This window comes from Tachysurus vachellii, chromosome 3, assembly GCF_030014155.1.
Source record: "Tachysurus vachellii isolate PV-2020 chromosome 3, HZAU_Pvac_v1, whole genome shotgun sequence".
NCBI lineage: Eukaryota > Metazoa > Chordata > Actinopteri > Siluriformes > Bagridae > Tachysurus > Tachysurus vachellii.
The window spans coordinates 33,894,858-33,914,094 of record NC_083462.1 but is presented as its reverse complement, the minus strand read 5'-3'; the positions used below and the strand labels follow the sequence as shown (position 1 = coordinate 33,914,094).

Genomic DNA, 19,237 nt, shown 5'->3' with positions numbered 1-19,237 from the left:
CTTGTTGATGCCAGAGGTCAGAGGAGAATGGGCAGACTGGTTCGAGCTGATAGAAAGGCAACAGTAACTCAAATAACCACTCGTTACAACCGAGGTATGCAGAAGAGCATCTCTGAGCACACAACACGTCGAACTTTGAGGCAGATGGGCTACAGCAGCAGAAGACCACACCGGTACTAGTAAGGTGTACCTAATAAAGTGGCCGGTGAGTGTATATAATTAAAGATCGTTTTGTCATCCAGCCGACTCGCCCTGATCACCCGTCACCTACCAGCCATGGAGGGTACAGCGAACATGTGCTTCCTCTGGAGACACGCGAAGCAAAATTCTGCATCTCTTTAAGCCCCTGTTCACTCAGAGTCACAGAGCTCACACACAGCTACAATGGTGAGAAAGGGAATGTTGTCAACTATGTAGTTTTTTGAAGGAATTTTCTTTAAAGGGAAAGTCAGCATTAAGTGAAATCTGCTGGGCAGAAAAGTCATGAAGGCTCCATATGGACCGTCCTGGCAGACGTCCACAGAGACGGAAACCCTTGGTCTTTAAAGCCGAGCGGAAAAGCTGCACGGTCCAAACGGGCCTCGAGTCAGGACTCGGCATGTGTCACGGGTGTTGACTCGTCTGTTTTGCCTCCATGCCAGAGCCGGTCCTTTGTTGACATGACCTGCAAAATAAATAGGTCGTTTTAGATCAGATTTCAGACAGAACGAAGACCTTCACTTTACTCCTGGTTTTCACTGACAGAGTTAGAGAGCACATCATATATACCATCTACGACTAACTCTAACAGTGACGGCAGAGCACAGGCACGGAGCTGCTCACTTTTAGAGTATCGGTACACTGATCACAGCGTCATAACCTGCTGACACTTTCACCGCTCTAGTCATTGTCTCTCTGACTCGATGTCAGGACCTGCTGCATGGTTCACATTCTACTGGTTGGAGGCAGATCTACAGAAGCCTACTCTAGGTCTATGTGTTGTGTAGGTGTGAAATGCTTAGTAATGTCTTCGTCTCGTAGTGTTGAGATGCTTATTGTGGTACAACACCAGGACACAGAATGTTCAAGTAAATATGAGGAATTAATGCCATCCAATAGCTCACAGAAATCACCTGCTTGAGTGGATTTCTTCAGCTTCATCTCTCTACTTCGCACTTCTCATGTTTGTGCCTGTAGGATGTTACGATTTCTTCTGGAAAAGAAAAGACAAAAATGGTTCACCAGTGAAGAAGGATGATGATGATGTTTTTTTTTTTTTTTAAATAACCTGTATCTACTGGTTTGTGTTTCTGTTCTGCATTAACACTGTGGCTTGAGGGAGACACGTCCCAGTACTGGATTAATCCCATTACACACACCACACAGTTCTGATCAGGTGAAACATAGAAGCTTTTCTAGCATTCATTACATTTACAGAACTTAATCTACATAAAATCTTTTGTACCTTTTGAACCGATGTAAAAATAAACACACCCATCGGCGCAGGAAAAACAAAGGTTTGGATTTGGGCCAAAAGTTTGCTTTGCTGTCAGTATCATATGTTCGTTTGTGTTCTATATAAATCAGTGCAGTCAGGCTGCGTAAAGTTTTAGGTGCTTATGAATTTTTTTCCTGTTTCTTGTCAGGGTGAAGTAAGACGTTTGTAGTCGGCATGTCCGCTTTAATCGTCATCTAAAACTACACAAGAGTCTGTTTCCCTCATGTAACGTCATGTAAGGTTTGCACCTCTGTCAAAGCTCCAACACCTGATTAATGATCCCCTGTGTTCATCTCACTCATGGTTTCTGTAAAGCTCGGCTGATGTCTACAAGGCAGATCTTCTCTGCTCTTTACTGACGCCGAGGGAAGGAGAACCCTATTGCTGTGGGATTTTGTGCTTTGCAGATATTAAGCTGCTTTCTCAGCACTGCTTGTTTTTTTTTTTTTTTTTTGCACTAGAGTACACAAAGCGCTCAGTCTTGGGGAAACCTCGATAAAGGGACAGAGAGGGAAAAAAAACCTGGTGTGAATGTGGAGAACTGGGGCAGCTGACTAGGTCAATGGGATTCCTGTTTCAGAGTAACTGGTTCTCTCTGTTCCTCTAAATACTGTTAGATGTGCTGCATAACAATAAAGTGAATCCTAGATTTAATGGTTTACATGAATGTAAGAAAAGAAAAAGTGAACGAGAGAGAGAGAGAGAGAGAGAGAGAGAGAGAGAGACACACACACACACACAAAGAGAGAGAGAGACACAGTGAGAGAGAGAGAGAGAGAGAGAGACACACAGAGAGAGAGAGAGAGAGAGACACAGTGAGAGAGAGAGAGAGACACACACACACACAGTGTGAGAGAGACACACACACAGTGTGAGAGAGAGACACACACAGTGTGAGAGAGACACACAGTGTGAGAGAGACACACATACACAGTGTGAGAGACACACACACACAGTGTGTGAGAGACACACACACAGTGTGTGAGAGACACACACACACAGTGTGTGAGAGAGACACACACCCAGTGTGAGAGAGACACACACCCAGTGTGAGAGAGACACACACCCAGTGTGAGAGAGAGAGACACACACAGTGTGAGAGAGAGACACACACACACAGTGTGAGACACACACACAGTGTGAGAGAGACACACACACACAGTGTGAGAGAGACACACACACACAGTGTGAGAGAGACACACACACACAGTGTGAGAGAGACACACACACACAGTGTGAGAGAGACACACACACACAGTGTGAGAGAGACACACACGCACAGTGAGAGAGAGAGAGACACACACGCACAGTGAGAGAGAGAGAGACACACACGCACAGTGAGAGAGAGAGACACACACGCACAGTGAGAGAGAGAGACACACACGCACAGTGAGAGAGAGAGACACACACGCACAGTGAGAGAGAGACACACACGCACAGTGAGAGAGAGAGACACACACGCAGTGAGAGAGAGACACACACACGCAGTGAGAGAGAGACACACACACGCAGTGAGAGAGAGACACACACACACAGTGAGAGAGAGACACACACACACAGTGAGAGAGAGACACACACACACAGTGAGAGAGAGACACACACACACAGTGAGAGAGAGACACACACACAGTGAGAGAGAGACACACACACAGTGAGAGAGAGACACACACACAGTGAGAGAGAGACACACACACAGTGAGAGAGAGACACACACACAGTGAGAGAGAGACACACACACAGTGAGAGAGAGACACACACACAGTGAGAGAGAGACACACACACAGTGAGAGAGAGACACACACACAGTGAGAGAGAGACACACACACAGTGAGAGAGAGACACACACACAGTGAGAGAGAGACACACACACAGTGAGAGAGAGACACACACACAGTGAGAGAGAGACACACACACACAGTGAGAGAGAGACACACACACACACAGTGAGAGAGAGACACACACACACACACAGTGAGAGAGAGACACACACACACACACACAGTGAGAGAGAGACACACACACACACACACAGTGAGAGAGAGACACACACACACACACACAGTGAGAGAGAGACACACACACACACACACAGTGAGAGAGAGACACACACACACACACAGTGAGAGAGAGACACACACACACACAGTGAGAGAGAGACACACACACACAGTGAGAGAGAGACACACACACACAGTGAGAGAGAGAGACACACACACACAGTGAGAGAGAGAGACACACACACACAGTGAGAGAGAGAGACACACACACACAGTGAGAGAGAGAGACACACACACACAGTGAGAGAGAGAGACACACACACACAGTGAGAGAGAGAGACACACACACACAGTGAGAGAGAGACACACACACACACAGTGAGAGAGAGAGACACACACACAGTGAGAGAGAGACACACACACAGTGAGAGAGAGACACACACACACACAGTGAGAGAGAGACACACACACACAGTGAGAGAGAGACACACACACACAGTGAGAGAGAGAGAGAGACACACACAGTGAGAGAGAGGCACACACACACAGTGAGAGAGAGAGACACACACACAGTGAGAGAGACACACATACAGTGAGAGAGAGACACACACACAGTGTGAGAGAGAGACACACACACAGTGTGAGAGAGAGACACACACACAGTGTGAGAGAGACACACACAGTGTGAGAGAGACACACACACAGTGAGAGAGACACACATACAGTGAGAGAGAGAGAGAGAGACACACACAGACAGTGTGAGAGAGAGACACACACAGACAGTGTGAGAGAGAGAGACACACACACACAGTGAGAGAGAGAGACACACACACACAGTGAGAGAGAGAGACACACACACACAGTGAGAGAGAGAGACACACACACACAGTGAGAGAGAGACACACACACAGTGAGAGAGAGACACACACAGTGAGAGAGAGACAATGTAAATGAAGTCAGAGACATGTGACTACACTTGACTTTGCTTTTCCTATCATTATTGCATACAGTATAAAGATTTGTGGAGTTCCATCAATGCAGAGCTTAAGCATGAACATCTGACCTTTCTTATGTCTGTTCCTTCTGCAATTTAGCTACAGAAACGTTTTATTCAGCTGAACATTTCACTTAGTTATTTATGCTTGTAATGTCTGAAAACAACAAAATCAGCTTCAGCCGTGTCCTAATTATTCAATTCATTTCACTATTATTTGTATCGCGTTTCAAAGTGGTTTTACAGAAATATAAAAATCTGTAATTAATAAATAAATAAATAAAATTGAAAACAGGGGGCACGGTGGCTTAGTGGTTAGCACGTTCGCCTCACACCTCCAGGGTTGGGGGTTCGATTCCCACCTCCGCCTTGTGTGTGTCCGTAGTGTGTGAGTGAATGAGTGTGTGTGTGTGCCCTGTGATGGGTTGGCACTCCATCCAGGGTGTATCCTGCCTTGATGCCCGATGACGCCTGAGATAGGCACAGGCTCCCCGTGACCCGAGGTAGAAAATGAGTGAGTGAATGAATGAAAAAAAATTGAAAACAACTAAATTTGAATTCATCTTTAATGACCAAGACTGAGGCAACAGACGAGAGGAAAACTCTGAGAAGATATGAGGAAGAAAACCTCAAGAGGAACCTCATCTTCATCTGAGTGACACCAAAGGGTGTGATTTTAGAAATAATTGATAAATACAGACGTACGAGCGTCATCGTGTTTTATTAGATTTCTGATGACTGCTGTTTGTTTTGGTTTAACGCAGACTGGCTGTGAACAAATCTATATTTTCTGGAATGTTGCCCGGTTTTTGTTTGGTATCTTTAGAGACGTTTACGTTTAGCTGGTTAAGAAAGTCCTGAGGTGTGATTTTGATCGAGTTTTGTGCTTAAGAATAAAGCTGAGCTGCAGTTTCCACAGCCTGAAGGTCATAGTCTCCTTTATAACTACGCAGCTCGCCGTCATTCAGAGAAGATATCATGCTGGATTTTTCTCAGTATATCATTAGGATGGAAAACAAGACGCATTCAAAACGCTGAAGAGGACGTAGCTCACTTTTCACCGAAGCCGTTCGAATGTTCCGTCCTGTTGTTAGGGAACAGATGCTGATGTTTTAACGCTGCTCAGATTTCAGCAGTTTAACACTATAACGTAAAATTACCATTTTCTCTGGAGGGGGAAAAAACAACTTCTGAAGACATTTGTATGATATTTTATAAAGATATGTCCACATGCAGAAATAACCAGTCTGATTATACAGCAAGCTCATCAACACAAACATCACACACACTTCCATCTAGTAAGATGCCAGACGTTTTTATTTATAAGAGATACTGATGCATGTCTACATTCTCGTGTGTGTGTCTGTGTGTGTCTGTGTGTGTGTCTGTGTCTGTGTGTGTGTGTCTGTGTGTGTGTCTGTGTGTGTGTCTGTGTGTGTGTCTGTGTGTGTGTCTGTGTGTGTGTCTGTGTGTGTGTCTGTGTGTGTGTCTGTGTGTGTGTCTGTGCGTGTGTGTGTCTGTGCGTGTGCGTATCTCTGTGTGTGTGTCTGTGTGTGTGTGTGTCTGTGTGTGTGTGTTTGTGTCTGTGCGTGTGTGTGTGTGTCTGTGTGTGTGTGTGCGTGTGTATGTCTGTGTGTGTGTCTGTGTGTGTGCGTATCTCTGTGTGTGTGTGTCTGCGTGCGTGTGTGTGCGTATCTCTCTGTGTGTGTGTCCGCTTGCGTGTCTCTGTGTGTGTGTGTGCGCGCGTGCGTGCGTGCGTGTGTGTCTGTGTGTGTCTGCGTGTGCGTATCTCTGTGTGTGTGTGTGAGTCTGCGTGCGTGTGTGTGCGTATCTCTGTGTGTGTGTGTGTGTGTCTGCGTGCGTGTGTGTGTGCGTGTCTCTCTGTGTGTGTGTGTGTGTGTGTGTGTGGTGGTCTCAGATCTGGCCCATGTAGTGCAGGCTTTCAGCGTTTCGAGCCGTGAGCATTGGCAGTTTTGTTGGGTTTTTTTGGAGGGCCCTTTGGCAGGACGCTACCACAAAGCTGGCTTAATCTAGAAAGTAACCGATGGAGCTGAAAGTGAAACGTGTTCATTCTTCATGATCTGATATGAAGATGCTGCTCTCTAGTGTAGGAACTGATCCACTACTGCTTCACTTCCTTCTCTGTAGTAGTCCATTTCCTCAAAACTATTACCTCAGTTTCATATTTCATAAATCATGGGTTTGATTTTAAAGCTAGTTTTATATTGTGGTTTACATTACACAAGCATTTGGACCGTTCTTTGTTCATGTCTCTATTTTTAATGAAACTTGTCATGTTGATTTTATGTATTTCTATTTCAACAGCTGGAATAATTAAACATGGTTCACTTTAAAACCTTTTTTAAAAAAAAAAAAAAAAAAAAAAAAAAGCAGATCAAGATTTTAGCTTTAATTCACTAGAAATACTCATGGAAGTTAGTAGGAATGGACTATTACAGAATCAGATATTTTACTATAGAATTATTATACTATATAATACCTGATGAAAATCATTTATTAGGCATAAATATAAATGTATTTATAACCTGTATATTTTAATTTAAACGATATATTTCTGTAAAGATGCTTTGAGACAATATCCATTAACATTGTGCTATACAAATAAATGTATCGTATACAAATATGTGAGTGAAATGTTGTTTCCTCCATGTTTGTAGCTAGTGATACAGGCGTCAGATTACTCTGTGCAGATAATGAATTATATAGTGACCGTACCCGGTGTTCTATAATCGCTATGTCATGTCTAACTTCTAACTTCTATGTGACTGCTGTTTACTGTACTTAGTCTTTGTTGTTCTGTGTAATATGTCTGTATGCATGTTGTTATGTTTGTAAGTCATTTGTATTTTGTGTTTTATGATACGTGGGTCACGGTGTCTTAGTGGTTAGCACGTTCGCCTCACACCTCCAGGGTTGGGGGTTCGATTCCCGCCTCCACCTTGTGTGTGTGGAGTTTGCATGTTCTCCCCGTGCCTCGGGGGTTTCCTCTGGGTACTCCGGTTTCCTCCCCGGTCCAAAGACATGCATGGTAGGTTGATTGGCATCTCTGGAAAATTGTCCCTAGTGTGTGACTGTGTGAGTGAATGAGAGTGTGTGTGTGTGTGTGCCCTGCGATGGGTTGGCACTCCGTCCAGGGTGTATCCTGCCTTGATGCCCGATGACGCCTGAGATAGGCACAGGCTCCCCGTGACCCGAGGTAGTTCGGATAAGGGTAGAAAATGAGTGAGTGAGAGAGAGTGTTTTATGACACTCACTTAGGATGAAATTTAGCTATTGTGCTAATTCCGGCATATTTACACTGATGCTCATTGCTGATTTGTTGACTAATGTGCACTGTCGTAATTAAAAATAAATAAATAAATAAATAAAATGTCATGAGAGTGGTCATGTATCCATCTGCTTTAATTTTTTATTTTTTCACTCGGTCTTGGTTTAATTTTATTCCTATTTGCTTCTTGTTTTCAGGCAGCTGCAGGAGCTGCAGCGTCAGAAGGAGCTAGATCGTGAGCGGCTCGAACGAGAGCGCCAGGAGCGTGAGAGGCTTGAACGAGAGCGCCAGGAGCGCGATAGGCTCGAACGAGAGCGTCAGGAGCGCGATAGAGAGAGGCTGGAGCGTGAACGTTTCGAGCACGAACGTCAGGAACGTGAGCGATTGGAACGAGAGCTGCTGGAGCGCGAGCATCAGGAGCGTGAGCGTCAGGAACGGGAGCGCTTGGAGAGAGAGCGTGCAGAGCAGGAGCGTCTGGAGAGGTTGGAGCGCGAGCGACAGGAGCAGCTCGAGAGCGAGCGCGTCGAGAGTGAGCGGCTGGAGCGCGAACGTGCTGACCGGGAAAGGCAGGAGAGGGAGCACCGGGAGCAGATCGACAGAGAGGACGCCGATAGAGGACGACGCGTCTCCAACACCGGTGAGCTCCTCTGACCTCGTCTTTTTACAGAGTCCACAACAGCTGCAGTGTTTTCTTCATACAGTCACGTCATGGGGATGTGAAGCCTATTACAGCAGAGATAATCTTATGATGATTTTAAATGAAGATACAGAGTTGTATGCAATGTTCTACCTCGTCCTCTGAATACGTACATTACGTTTCTGCTTTTTCAAGTTTAAATATAATATAAATATAACCTTTAAGAATTTAGTATTTTCTCAAGGTGAAAGATTATGTTATACTTTAGGCTTCACACGGTGCAGTAAGACATAATGGGGCAGGTCTCTAGGGGACATACAGTACAGTATGATCTGCTCAGCAGGACAATAAGAGATGAACAATTAAGTATAGCAGTTTGGGGGAGTAAAGTTGTGTTTAACTCTGTTAATATCGACTGTTGATGGGAAACGGGCGCTGACAAATCCTGTTTTAAGTGTATTGTTTCTTAACTTTTTCTTGCCCCTGTTTTCATATAAACTCCTTAACGAAGCTATTAAAGTAAACTCGTTTTCAACAACTAAAGTGGATAAGTGGTCTACTGGGATTTAGCCTTGCTAGTTAATTCTGTTTAACCACACTGGGTGCTCAGCTCTTTCTCGTTTCTAAACCGTGACACTAAAGAACGATTGCAAGTAAAAGGACTTGATCAGTTTGATCAGAAGTGACATTGTGGGTTGTGGTAAATGCAATGTCTGCTAAAGTCTAGATAAAATATTGCCTAATGTTGTAATCCATGATAAAATGGTGTTGGTTCCATGTTGACTTGTAATAAGAAGTTCATTTAACCAGCAATGAAGCGCAAATGTATATATTACAGATTTGGAGTTTTGTTTCGTTGGATTTCGTTGGTCCAATTGATTAAGGATTCAGAAAGAAGGGAATAACATGTAAACCTTGATTTATGAAATAAGGATAATAAACAATAAGGAAATCTGGATAATAATTAAAGTTTATTTAACTTCTAACAGCTGGGAGGTGGAAGGGGTTTGTGTGTGATTAATTGCCTGCCTTCAATATATAAAGTCTGGACTGGTTGTTTTTCTGGTGTACATCTAATATTGCAACTTGTATGTCCTTGTAAAAATGAGGTAAATCACATGTTAAGGAAAGCTAACGTGTTGTACAATATTGTAGAACTGATAGAAAATGTTTTTTTCTTCAGTGGGTTTTGCCAGTGTCTAACACCAGGATCCTCTCTTGTAAAGTTGATGAACATCAGCCTTGTACTGCATCCTTGTCGAGCCAAATCTTTCTCAAGCTAGCACAAGAGTGACTGCAGACATCTGGAGAGCCAGTTACTCCACTATGGAGTCAAGCCTTGTTTCAGTCAGCAGTGTTCATGGCCTGGGAGATTAGAAGGATTTCCAGCAATCTGGTTCACATAATGTAGAGATAGAGAGTGCAGGCATAGTACACAGTGCCATAAGTGTACAAGTGAACCTTGCATGCCTTGGGCTGCTCTTTGGGTCTGTGGCCAGAGAAGCCCTAAAGGGGAGAGAACAAGGACACTAGGCAATGTGTAAAATGATATAGCTAGTATATCATTATATATAGCTATATATACACTGAGATTTCATCTTGTGAGAGGATCATGTTACTGGAGATGCAAAGCCTTTCTCAAGAAAGGGGTATGCCAAGGAATGATTCCCCATCAGAGAAACATCTCCCTCACTGGCTTCAGGTCAGTGCAGTGTCACAGGTGGTGTATCAACCTGCTAGAACTGAGGGAGGCCTGACTAACCCTCATGGCCTTCCTGCCTGTATTGTGGAGACACCAGAATCCAGGTCATGATCCTTTTGGGTTAGTCGGGTGCATAAATTAGCCCGAGACCAGAAAGGCTCGGTTGTACATGAAAGTTCACGAAAGTGGCCACACTGATGTCAAGCCTCACTGAGATCAGTTTACCTAACAGGTCAATGGGGCAACAGATACACTTATGAGGAAGGGCATATGCCCAGGTGGTGTAACAGATCTGGGAGCAAATCTTCTAGTAGCACGTGGACCTCTTCGAATCCCAGCCAGACCACCTGCATATGCCGTTGGTTATGTATGTTGTTATGTGAGAACTGGTCCAGACATGTTGTGCACCATGTAGATTGGACCGGGTTTGCTACACAAACTGTATGTGACAGCAAACCACACCATAGCAGATACTACTACTAGGATCATAGCACATACTACTACATACTAGAAGGCTAGATAAGCTCCTGGTGGTTAAAAAGTGGCTTACACCAGGGGTCTGTGACATTCAGGACCAGTGCCGTCCTTATAGGCCTCAGATACTAGGTTTAATGAAAATGTTGTAGCAGGAATTCTGTATCAGTGTCATTTTTTTATTTTATTTATTTATTTTTTTTTATATACATGTTCACTTCAACACCACCCCTAGTGCTTATATGGTGTTCATAGAACCACAGCTAATGTTATGCTAATGGCAGCTATTGTTCCTTATGAATATGACCCATGTTTTTAAAAAATTAGATTAGAGAAATAATATATTAAGGGACATGAGAGTATTTAGGAACATTGGAGCGAGTCCTTGGCGCAGGAGAATGTGGCACTTTAGTCAAGAGCATTGCTACGTGTTCATGCTCATAGCCCGATCTCTGTATTTTAGTCTTCGGGTTACTGGATTTTTTTTTTCTTTGAAATGATTGGCTGTCAATACATGAAGCTTAGTACTTTAGGATGGATTTTAAACAGAATTTAAGGGTTGTTGATTGCCAGTTCCATATTTTCTATGTTGCAGAGATAAAAGTGATAAAAGCTGACCGAATCTTTAGGTTAGGTTTTCAGGTTTCCATGTGGCATTTTGTTCTACTGAGATATTTTGCAAACAAAAATGTGTTGTTTTTGTAGTTGCCGTAGTTGGCATGGAGTGAATGGTTAACCAACATGTGTTGATTAGCTCGACTAATCTAAAATGAGGTGGGCTTTTAGGAGTTAGACCAGTGACCACTTTTGGTTCTGGCTCCTGAAAGTACCGAATGAGAGAACGTGTATCTTTCACCTACTTGACTGGCCGTGTGTGCACAGACTGTGATCCATCTTTTAAAGTCATTAATGATTTCATCTAACAGATTGTACTAATTTAACTTGTCCAATGTCCTAGAAATGAGTAAAATAATTATGGAGATGTAGGTCTGTGCTGGTTTTCCTGCTTCATTTGCTCCCTTTCTCTCTTCTTTCTTTTTTCTTCCTTTCCTTTCTCTGTCTTGTTTCTCTCTGCACGGCTTCCGTTCCTGGTCTGTTCAGCCTTTGAAAGTACCCTTCACACCCCTCCACCTCCAGACTGCAACAAGAGCTCTGCCTCTTCTTCACCTGTATCCCCTTCCACTCCCAACTACCCTCCTCCTCCTTCTTCCTCTTCACCCTCTGTAGTCCCACCTCCCACCCCACCCTTGCGCCATTCTGCCTCTCGTTTTGCCACTTCTAAAGGCTCTGCCTTCCACCCAGTCCTACCTCATTATGCCACCGTCCCCAGGCGGCATCCCGTTCAACCCACCCCCACGGCTCTGCCTCCTGCCCCAGCTTCCAAAACAGTGGTCTGCCAGCCCACCAATTTCACACCCTTACCTCCATCGCCTCCAGTCATGATCAGCAGCCCCCCTGGCAAAGCCACCGGCCCTCGGCCAGTCATTGCTGTTCCAGCCTCCAGCCCTCTTTTCTCCTCTTCACCCACAGCGCCCAATGGGCATTCAGTCACCACTCAATACCATGCTGCTTCCCCAGTCTTGGGCCAGTCCTTTCCATCACCCCCAACTCCACCTCTGCCTCCTCAATCCTTGCCCCATTTCCCCACCCCCATGACTCCTTTTGTGTCCTGTCCATCCATCCAGCCTCCTGTTGTCCCCTCTCCTTCTACAGCCTGCCCTGCCAATGCTGATTGCTCTGTAAACTCGGTGCTGGGAGACTCCTCTGCTCCAGAGCCGGGTAAGGCCTCTTCTCTCTGTCTCTCTGCCTCCACTAACCTACTAAACCATGAAGGAGGTTCCAAGAAGTATCGGCGCTTAAGTGTGAAGTTTCCATTGGAGCTGTAATTTGGTGCTTTGTAGGATGAGAGTTGTTATCTTGGTAGTTTGATTTGTATCACCTCCCCCTCCATTTGTGAAAACCACCCACCCGGTCAACCTGGTTACCTTTTTGTGTGCATTAGCATGGCATGTTTTTGTTTTTTTTTTCTCTTTCATAAGTGTTGTCAGTCTCTAACATATTTATTTGAATAGTCTCAGAATCCATCAGTAAAGTTTTGTCTGTATGTTTAGTTGTTTTATTATTTGTGGTCATCATGAATCTCATTTGTCAGGCATTGTTAATAAGCCGCCTCCCACCACGTACACGTGTATGTCACGTCACATATGTTCAGCTTTCACCAATGTTTGGCACAGTAAACTTAAAAGAAAAAAATATATAGAATTGGACACGACTAAATACTTTTTTTTGTGAGATTTCTTGTTGATGTTTTGTGTTTGAGTTTTAAATAGCGGGTATCGAAGACGCACTAAGCACATGTAGCTAAGTCTAACTCTAAAGTGATATTACTGTCATCCGTGTTTATGGATCATGTATTTTTGTTTGTGTTTTTTTTTTTTAATTCATTATAACTTGTATATAAATACGCATTCAGAATTGAGCTTCATACTAATGTGTAACTCGGTTGCTTGCATGTTTGCAAAATGTCATCAGGACGATTTGATTATTTAGAAGGTGATTGTGTTTACATTTCATCAACACGTATTGAAGTCATCTGTCCTTACCGTGTATTATGTATTGAATCAGCTTTCGTTTGCTGTCTTTTGTTCATACAGTTCACCTACGGTCATGTTGCACCAGACTCGTTCGTTTTCAGCTTCATTTTGTGTTATCGTTTATATATCTAACATGACGATGAAACTGTTACTGACTGTATACAGAAGTACATAGTTATAGTGCTGCATTGCTCCAATACCCTACATATTTTAATGTTCTCCCCACCCTGTCACGTATACGTCAACTTGAGGGCTGGTTAATTAGCTGATTTGTAGGATGAGGTGGTTTGGAGCTGGAGATAAACCTCATCACAGGGATACGGGGAACATTAGAGAAGCGATTAAGAATATTTAGAAGAGGTGTCTGTGTGAAAATGAAGTAGATGTATAACTATAAATCTTCCTTCATTAATCTGATCACTCTCTATTTTTTTTCTTTTCTCTCCTCCCTCCACAGATACAGTGCAGGCTGGCCTCTCTCTGCCTCCTCCACCCCCTCTTCCACCCGGCTCCACTGTGACCCCAACCTCTGCTGGAGCACCTCCCCCTCCCGGCCCACCGCCACCTCCCCCTCTCCCCACCACACTTACTCCCACAGGTCTGCCTCCTCCCCCAGGACCACCACCACCTCCCACTGGCCAGGTCGTGCCTCCTGCTCCACCTCCACCTCCAGCACCACCTCTGCCCTCTGGTCTTTTTACTCCCTCACCCACCGGAGATGACAACAAGCCCTTCTCTGGCCTGGCAGCTGCCCTTGCAGGCGCCAAGTTACGGAAAGTGTCAAGGGTAATATATATGAATCGCATAAATAAATAAATGAATAAATAAATAAATAAATAAATAAACAAACAAACAAACAAACAAACAAACAAATAAATAAAGGAGATACAATAGCCCTTACTCTGGGAATAGTAGACTTTTTAGACCAGTTTCACTGTCCATCTGGTTATCCGAGTCACTTTATTGTCTTTGTGTGTATCATGTCACTGCAAATCACTTTTCATCTATTAGCTACATTCTGCAGATCATCTCAGACCTAGTACTTAGCACTCAGTGTATAAGTTGTAATTCACTCTGCTCTGAAAGGTCTGATGATTTGAACTCGGATGCAAAGCACATTGGTGCAGTTCAGAAAACTCACATGCTGCTGATTCCTGTTGCAGAATGAAGAGCCAAGTATCGCAGCTGTTGGTGGTGTGACGGCTCCCAGCGCTGCCAAGCCCGAGGCTGCCCGAGGAAATGGTCCGCTGCCTGGAGGAGGAGGACTCATGGAGGAGATGAGTGCCCTACTGGCCAGGAGGTACCAACACTCTCCAGTCCATAGTGACATTTAAAGTGTGAGCAGAGTGAATGTGTTAGTTAGTGAACACGTACAGCGACTTGTGTGCATCTTTCTTCATCACCGGACAATAGAGAAAAAGGGGGAAATTAATGTACAGGCAATTTAGCTATACTGTATGTTGGAGAAACGGTATATAAAACACTATTGGTTTTTTTTTCATGTGGCTGTAATGATGTAGTGATGCCAGAAACACCCCTGAAAAACCTCTGTTCGTCACATGTACACTCTGCTCAGAGCTTTAGCTTCTTTGCTAATAAAGCTGTCCTCAATCGAAGCTGCTGCGCTTCTCCATCTAGCATCTAGACCAGGGGTCGGCAGCCCGCGGCTCCGGAGCCGCAAGTGGCTCATTCATCCCTCTGCTGAGGCTCCCTGTAGATTGGAAAATAAATATTTAATTTAAATCTATTTTATTTTAGTTAGTTTTTTTAAAAAAAAAAATGAAATTCTAAGATTATGATGCTCTTGTAACATTAAAATAAACCGTGTTTAATTTGTTTGTCGCTCAAAATACGCGTCATAACTGCCGACTTGCGAAATCCGACACAGAAGCAGACGCATTTTTGGTTTGCTGCAGCCGTGAAGTTAAAATTTTGATGTCATGAACACGAAGAGGACTGAATTAGACATTAAACATTTTATTTGAAAGTAACCTTTAACCCAGTATCTTTTTTGTTAAGGTTAGTTCAAACTGTTCAAAATATTTTTGTTTGTGTGCAGAAATAAAATTTCGTTTACTCGGTAGCAGTTCATTGATTTCATAAATGCAACACACTACAGTTTTTTCTATACGTTCCATAAAGGTAAAAAACGATATATGCAGTTATCTTCATTTTAGATGTCAAAAGGGTTTTGTGGCTCCCTGTGTAACGGGTCCAAATGGCTCTTTGTGTGTTTAAGGTTGCCGACCCCTGACCTAGCCGAATGTCATATAGCTACGTTGCGCTCTGAAAAGAGCCCAGCTATTGTTGTCAGCTATACTTTTACACTAATACAATCGTGAACAACATTGGAAAATGGTGAGAAAGAAAACAAGCTCTTGCAGTTTTGTTTTCAGGAAGTAACAGTAACATCTGATCATTATCCCATAGGTCAGAGATGTATTTTAAACTACACTGGTTCACAATTAAAGCTAATTTAATAATCAGCTAATAAGATTTTTTTTTGTTTGTTTGTTTTTTTGCTTCTAACACAGAAGACGAATCACAGAGAAAGGAGCATCACCAGAGCCTGATCAGAAAACGGTGAGTCCAGAGAAGTGCAAACTGCACAGCAAACCTTTTACTATCGAGAGGATTTTCCTGCTGTCTGATACCAAAGTGGACACCAGGTTTCATCCATGCTGTAACTGTATTATTGTGCTATTGGCATTATTACTATCCTTCCATTATGAGCTTTTTCTACTTCATCCAACAGGAAGAAATCGAAGCGACCGTTACTCCGAAACTGTCAGCCTGTAGCACACCAGGTGAGAAGCCCAACGGTGTTAATTCAGTTCCCAGAACAGGAAGCATGCAGCTGCCAGTCAGAACAGACGTTTGATGTTTTCTATCAACAAAAAGGGGAAAAAAATCTCCTGCTACTCACAAACAGGAAAAAGGCTCTTAAACAATTGCATGTCATTAATCTAACTGATCAGTCTTTGTATTGGTGGTGAAATTTCTGTTTCTTTTTCTATTTTTTTTCTTTCTTTCTTTTTTTTTTTTTTTTAAACATATTATTTCATTATTTTGCATTTGCCTATGCCCATTACAGACATGCCCAGAAAGCCGTGGGAAAGGACAAACACCATAAATGGTAGCAAATCACCAGTTATCGGAAGGTATGAACCCAAGCACAAAGCATGTCACCGTGACCTAGTTCTCCGTGCCGTCTCTCTCTCTCTCTCTCTCTCTCTCTTTTCATGTACGTTTCCACACATCGTTTTGCACTGTGAGTTTATAAAGCAGCTCAGGTGTGTCGCTCCTCACACGAAACACTGACTGCATCTGCTTTGTCTTGTGCTTCCACAAGGCCGCATGACAGAACGTGGGCTCGGGCGGAGTTCAAATGGCCGTACTAAAATGGTGTCGTCGCGTATAACGCGTATAACCGTCCGTCTCTGCACACGCACAGTACAGTTAAACTCAGATGAACAGAAGAGTCGAGATATCGAATCAGTGCGATTTTTATAGCAAAATCGGATGCTTGATGATAATGTAATTGTAATTCAGATTTTTCTTTCATAAACGATGATGCACAAAAACAAATGATACATTCGTATTTAAAGTGACGTAGAGTTTATTATGGATTCAGACTGTCAGGGTTGTGCTCTGTACAGCTTACAACATTAATGTAGGAACCAGGGAACAGTTTATTGTTTATCAGAGAGAATTGCAGTAATGGCTTCTCTCATCTCCCAAAAAAAAAACGTCATCATAAAAGATATCGTCGCTGTCAGACGGAATCCTCGTATCTCCAAAACCGTTATTTTTCAGGAAATTAAAAAAATGCCGTACCTTATCTGCAGTACACAGGGTTTAGTCCGCATTACAGTGGATTGTCTTGCGCTAAATTCCTGTCCTCAGACGAGCACCAGAACTAGCGGGGGTCAAGATTTTTTTTTTCTTTGAGCCCAGTGTTTTGAAGACATTTACCTCAGAAGACGTGTTGATTCGTCGCGACTCTTCTTGAGGAGAAATATGCCGTGAAGCTCTCCCACGGAGTGAGGAAGAGGTGGACAGTTGAAGTGTCCAATGGAGTTATGAGATTTGCGCTCAAGCTATTTTCAAGACTTTAGATTGGTTAATAACTTGTAAAAATAACAGACCCACGTGGGGACTGACCAATAGCATCGATATGTGAAAAAATATGAAATTGACCAAATTTGGACATACGAGGTTTCCGCCCGACAGCGACGATATTTAACAAGAATGGATACCAGCATCAGAATAATAACTAGATCTTCTTGTTGAGCGATTTTTATTTTGTTTGTTTGTTTTTGTTTATTTTTGGTTTACTTTCCCTTAGTTTTCTTAATACTTCTTGTTTACAGCTTTCCCTAGCAAGTGATATTTTATTGCAGATGTCATTATTCTTACCGTTTCTTGTGTAGCAGGAAACCTAAAAAGGGGCAATTTGCTATAAATCGGTTTATTGCTTCATCTCCATGACCTGAAACACTGTACACAGTGTCTCACTCCCACGCTTCTGACCAGCTAGTCTTTTTACTCTCGCAGACGGGATGCTCCATGGAGAAATCAGATGAGTACTGAAAAGTTCTGTGATTCCATAAACAGGTATAAGAGTCTGGAGAGTTGCGGAGCTCTTTTATTGTTTTTAGTCTTTGTTGTGCTGCAAGTGTTCTCAGCAGGTTGAGGGATGGATCTGCAAGTGGCTCACTTTACTCTCAGGCACACAGAGCTGCTAGTTTGTCCAACAAAGTAATCACCACCTGGTTCTCCAAGCGCACATCCGGCTCATGTCAGCGCTGTTAAAACAAGTTAGGCTTCTGTAAGTGTCGTTACATTCATAGTTAATTGCATTAGCGTTTCCGAGAGTTTAGGGCTGAATAAATGGGACACGGTGCAACAGTATCGAATGCTACAAGTGGCTTTCTACAGAGAGCCTGTGCCAACTCTCCCAGCAGGCCTCGCAGATAAGGACACATGCACATGCACATGCACACTTGTGCACATGGGCGTTTTCCGTTTTCTGTCTCTCAATAATATGCAATGGTGATCTCAGAGAAAAGTCGTTCTCAACATCCAAACAAACATTAGCTTTGACACTGATGTCTTGCGATTTAAACAGGCATCGTGAAAGTAAGTGAACCCTTACTTTTGCCTGCGTTCGTTTCTTATTTGTTTAAATGTTAGGGCTGGATTATGTGCCTGGAATTCAGTTCTCTCAGGCGACGTCCTCCACTGCTCTCAGGATTTATTTATATTCTTGTTAGCTGAACAGATCTCATGGCATTTTGTCTCTACACTTGGGTGATTACCTTGTTGGAATTGTGTGTGTCAGGGTGTGAGAGGGTTGTGGTGTGTTGGGGTGTGTTGGGGTGTGTGCATGCAGCAGTACTGCAGCTTGGAGTGCTTTCACAATTCTAATCCTCAGCCGGTGTTGGGATGCAACTGCTTATGTGGTCAACATGTGAACCCTATTTTGTGTTCTCTGACTGTAACGTCAATGTGATAAACTTCTTACTGGCCTCTCCATACATAGATATACTGAAGTCCATAGATTTTGATCAGATTTCGAATTTAAACCCCTTTTTTTTTAATTCATAGATTTGGGAGATTCTGTTTACACATGAACTCATAATACAAGCCAATTCTTCCATTTATCAGTTTTTTTAACCAGTCAAATCTCTTATTAGAAATTTCTTAAACAATAATGTTTGTCTAAGCATAGCTTCTGAATTTTTACTCGTTTTTCAAACGCGTCATTAAAGGTGTGTGATGTTGAAATACACTGTAAATGAAAAATCTAGATCTATTTTATTTTCCATTCATTTAGCCATCACTTTTGTGCAGTGAACTGCACTTGATGAGACCAAGCGTGTAGGTCAGAGCCATAAACTCTTCCCTCTGACATGCACTATACACCATATATACATGTAATCAGAGATAGACGCATGTCTCACAGCAGTATGACGGAGGTGTATTTGATTGTATTGACTGTACTCTGCTTGCATGCCTGGTTCTGCATGTCCTGCCTGAAATCTCAGCCTCAGCAGTGTGTTGCATTTTC

General features: G+C 43.2%; 1 protein-coding gene and 1 long non-coding RNA gene across 5 annotated transcripts in view; one reads left to right on the top strand and one right to left on the bottom strand.

The window, feature by feature from the left end:
• Positions 1 to 19,237, top strand: part of enah (ENAH actin regulator) — a 90,769-nt gene that overhangs the window by 67,758 nt on the left and 3,774 nt on the right. For 2 of the 4 annotated variants that reach the window (XM_060866899.1, XM_060866898.1), the window contains exons 5-11: positions 7,955 to 8,394; positions 13,622 to 13,950; positions 14,328 to 14,464; positions 15,699 to 15,747; positions 15,920 to 15,971; positions 16,259 to 16,325; positions 17,722 to 17,781. In XM_060866899.1, the coding sequence (XP_060722882.1) occupies positions 7,955 to 8,394; positions 13,622 to 13,950; positions 14,328 to 14,464; positions 15,699 to 15,747; positions 15,920 to 15,971; positions 16,259 to 16,325; positions 17,722 to 17,781 (1,134 nt within the window). Of the gene's footprint in view, positions 1 to 7,954; positions 8,395 to 11,671; positions 12,350 to 13,621; positions 13,951 to 14,327; positions 14,465 to 15,698; positions 15,748 to 15,919; positions 15,972 to 16,258; positions 16,326 to 17,721; positions 17,782 to 19,237 lie in introns of all 4 variants that reach the window. The other 2 variants (XM_060866901.1, XM_060866900.1) reach the window with 2 other exon arrangements.
• On the bottom strand, positions 190 to 18,032 carry LOC132843520 (uncharacterized). The gene is made up of 4 exons (XR_009648124.1): positions 17,584 to 18,032; positions 14,306 to 14,875; positions 1,113 to 1,192; positions 190 to 664 (listed from the first exon to the last, which is right to left on the bottom strand). It is a non-coding gene; the product is annotated as an uncharacterized LOC132843520 (long non-coding RNA).